The following is a 3,961-nucleotide window of genomic DNA, read 5'->3' as shown; positions in this document are numbered from 1 at the left end:
TTGGTTATTCAACATCTCCTTTCTTGTCCATCCATCCTTGGTTCCTATTGGTCGAGGGGTGATCAGCATGGGGTGGTTTAAAAAGAAGGGGGAGGGATTGTGTTCCTTACTGGGAGTGAAGTACCCGGGTCATGGTTGAGGGAATCCTGTTGTTCACAACAAAACGTCCGATCGCTTTTCGTGGGTGTCCGGTGTGCCGCAGGCTTGTCGCGGTTTAGGCGTGCGGACGTGCGACAGGCAGATTTAGTTCCGTAAACAGGTGCCATGTCATGTCGTTGTCGGGAAGGGCCGAATTTCGGATTTTAAGCGTGAGTTGTCAAGAATGGCTGTAGTCCACAGTGATGACAAGGACTTAGAAAGGGTATGTTACTAGGTAGCATTGAGCTAAGTTAGTCTAGTGTTACAGTTACTGTACTGATGCATAGGTATGCTTGATACAGTTTTTTTCTGTATGTTATTTTGAAGGACAAAATTATCATGCTCACAACTGTAATTCTTGATATTGTTAATGGTAACCTATTTTAGTGACTCTAGCAGTCACTACTTCTGAATCAACAACTTTTGCAGTCACTGCTGAAATCTAAAACCTCCTTTCCCCATTCACTGCAAAAGTGAGTAAAATCAAATCAAATCCCCTTGTTAGATGAATTTACAAACATCAAATTTTATTCCAAGAAGTTTGAAACAGTTTTCTCAACTTGTTTTTCTGAATTTTTCTTCCTTACAGTTGGTAGACCTGCATGTGTATGTGGTGCCTGGTGACGTATGGGTGGAACATCTACGGCTGGTCTACAACGAAGCCGTGAAAGACACAGTTTCAGCTGGTTTTGTCAGGTAAAACACTTGTTTTTTTCCGTGTGCTTGTGTTAAGAAATTCTGTCTACAGTTGTACATAGTAAAGCCTATGCCTACAATAATCATTGTCTTTTGTAAGTTTTACCGTCACGGTGCAGAAAATTGTCTTTTTTTTAAAGTAGCACAGTCAAACCTGCGACCACTTAGGACAGACAAAACCTGGTCTATGTGGATAGGTGGTCACTATAGGCATGATTCAAAATGCTTTTTGTCAATGAGAAAGATTACCTAACTAAAAAAAGTACCACTAAAAGTGGTCACATTGGCCAAGTGGTCCTCATGCAGAGGTGGTCAGATATACAATAATCTGTCAATTTTTCCACAAAATTAGACTGATTGCATGAACTCTGCCGTAAAATTAAACTCCACTTTTGTATTGTTTGGATGTTTTGTTACAATTACCAAGGTGTTAGCACGTTTGGTGGGGGGTGGGGTGTTTACAAAAACGTGCCCAGTTTTTTTGTCCAGTTCTGACACTTGTTGCATTTACGTCTAATCCAAAAGCATACTGTTTAGTTCTGGCTTAGACTTCGGATTGGCATGTTTTTCTTCACGCAAAACAATTTACAACCAAACAAGTCAAAATAGTGAGCAATAAGACGTAAATAACGCGCAACCCTGCAAAAAGGAGGATTACGTAAGATTATCGCGGTGCGAAGATCGTTAATACCATGGCATCAGTTCCGGCTGGAACCATTGACCCAATTGTTGAAGTAGAACAAATGGAGAGGCCGAGCTTTTATCAGAAGTTGACAACCGAGCCATAAAACTGTTTGATAAACTTGTTTTGAAACGCTCGCATTCAAACAAGGCCATTGTCAAACCTTACAATTTGCCTTTTAGTGACCGAAGAATAATGAAAAATAATGTATTTTTGAAGCAAACTAGTAAAAGGCGATTGATATGTGATGGTGGGTAGCCTAATCCTTAGAAACGTATACTATTGAAACGTGTAGCGTTGTTTTTTCTATTACTACCGCAGCATAATACAAAAAAAGTCACTTAGAATAAGTTAGATGGTGCATTGTGTTACCGGTACATAAAGTTTTCATTGCCAGAGTACAGGAGTCCAAAATATACATTTGGGTGCTGAAAATGACCAAAAAATGACATACAACTGATTTTCAAGCAGAAATTGAGATGCCTTGAAGTTCATATCAATTCTTGTCTAGAATACAGTCAACTGCAAGACTGTCAGAGTACTTTTATGTGTGGGCAAAATTTGCATTATCTTTTATCTCTGTGAGTGTAGAAGTCCTTGCTGAAATTTTTATGTAGAATTATTAAAATCTGACAACTTTTTTGCTGTGTTTTGCAGAGTATTTCCAGATGTAACCATCTACAACCTTCGGGAGGAGATAGAGGAACAGCTAGGCTATGATGTCATCCCTAAAGAATTCATCTTCCTCAGAGGAGTGGGGAGGGCGCTCACACAGGTTTGTACCATATGAAGGATTCCATAATCCAAAACATCTTGTGTTTTTGCATCCTTTTTTCACAAAACTTAAAGATGAATCATGATATTAACCTCAAACAGGTCACAGCAAGATTGTCTCCATGGACCCATCTGTTAGTCCTAGGACAGAAATTTGCTTGTTACAAAAGAAGTATCACCGAAAAAATCTTCACTTCGTGACATGAAACTGTTAAAAATATGTGTTTATAAGCTTAAACTTACACATTTTCTAGAGAAATCAAGTTGTCGACATACATGCCCAAACAATGAGTTGGACAGAATAATTAAAGCATGATAAGAAAAACATATAAATCTGAGTAACACAGGAGCAAAAGAAACCCCATAAACTCATGCTAGAACAGGGCAGCTAGATTGACACAACACACAACAACTTAATTCCCTGGGCTATAAAAGTCTTTCAATCACAGAAGCCCATAACACATTACCAGACAGCCCCCCTCCCTCCCACAAAGTCAATGTTTACACAAGCCTAATCAACCATGTAATGTGCTACAGCAGGCAGCCCCCCTTAGCACAGCAGGCAGCTAACACTGGAACTAATTACCAGCTACTGGGCTTTGAATTTCTCCAGATGGTGTATCTGGGGCTGGTATATCTAACTCCACTGGCAAACCAACTTCTTTCCTGTGTTATTTGGTAATTTTAAAGGACTGGGAAGAAAACTTATATTAGATGAGTTTTTCACTGAAAAAACAGTTTACATTTTTTCAGGCTTTCCTCTCAGAATACTAGAACTAAATTACTAATGACCAGTTAAGGCTCTGAATGTCTGGACTGGAGCTGCTACTTGTAGCTTCTTCCCTTAGTTTTGGGGCATTTTAAGTAAAATTTTCTAATTATGTTGAATACCAGTTATGATTCCAGACACAGCAGGTGTCAAGGAGTACTTTGTGTTCATTATTTTCAGAGCTCTCTCTATATATATCTAGACTAGGGCTGGGTACCGGTACAGAAACGTCAGGTCCGGTTCAGGTCCAGAGGATCAGGTCCAGGTCCGGACCTGAACCTGGACCTGATTCAGTCTGAATCATACCAATGGTCCATTTTACTATAAAGAAATCAGTTTGGTGGAGTATTAGACTCACACTGGCGTTTTAAAATCCTACAACGCTAACTGCACCTGTACGATTGACTGTAAAACTTGGTAGAAATGACTATAAACTATAATCTGCTTCGCTCTTGTTATTTTCTTCCACCTGCAAGCGCAAAAACGTGTGAATGCCTGATCAAATAATCTGTTAATTTTCTAAAAGGTCCAACATCCGGTCCACCTACTTTTTTCAGGTCCGGTTTTTCTGGACCGGTCCAATAAGAAAAACCGGTTTTGTACCGGTACACTGTACTAGACTAAATATTGCTGGAAAGCTCACAAACTGAAATTTCTTATAAAGGTAAAACAACCACAATACAATCAATCTGATAGCTGCAGCCGTCATAAAATGTACCAAAATACACAAAATGCAAAACTAAATAGTTTAAAAAAAACTAATTGAAACAGTGTGTCCATGAGTTTCCATGAAGTTCCGGAACTCTAATCATTTGCTACTGGGCTCTCAAATATTAAAAGCTTTGGCTGCTAGCTTCTTTTCTATGTTCTCAGACATCAAAAAGTAAATATTTATACCTGAG

General features: G+C 39.1%; 1 protein-coding gene across 4 annotated transcripts in view; it reads left to right on the top strand.

Annotated features, from left to right (window-relative positions):
* The window catches only part of LOC118431695 (ensconsin-like), a 34,394-nt gene that overhangs the window by 10,943 nt on the left and 19,490 nt on the right, over positions 1 to 3,961 (top strand). For 3 of the 4 annotated variants that reach the window (XM_035842956.1, XM_035842952.1, XM_035842954.1), the window contains exons 2-3: positions 728 to 834; positions 2,174 to 2,291. In XM_035842956.1, the coding sequence (XP_035698849.1) occupies positions 728 to 834; positions 2,174 to 2,291 (225 nt within the window). Of the gene's footprint in view, positions 1 to 122; positions 362 to 727; positions 835 to 2,173; positions 2,292 to 3,961 lie in introns of those variants that run through there. The other variant, XM_035842953.1, reaches the window with a different exon arrangement.

Source organism: Branchiostoma floridae, chromosome 15, assembly GCF_000003815.2.
Source record: "Branchiostoma floridae strain S238N-H82 chromosome 15, Bfl_VNyyK, whole genome shotgun sequence".
Classification (NCBI taxonomy): domain Eukaryota; kingdom Metazoa; phylum Chordata; class Leptocardii; order Amphioxiformes; family Branchiostomatidae; genus Branchiostoma; species Branchiostoma floridae.
The sequence above is the reverse complement of the archived record's forward strand: the minus strand, read 5'-3'. Positions and strand labels throughout refer to the sequence as shown.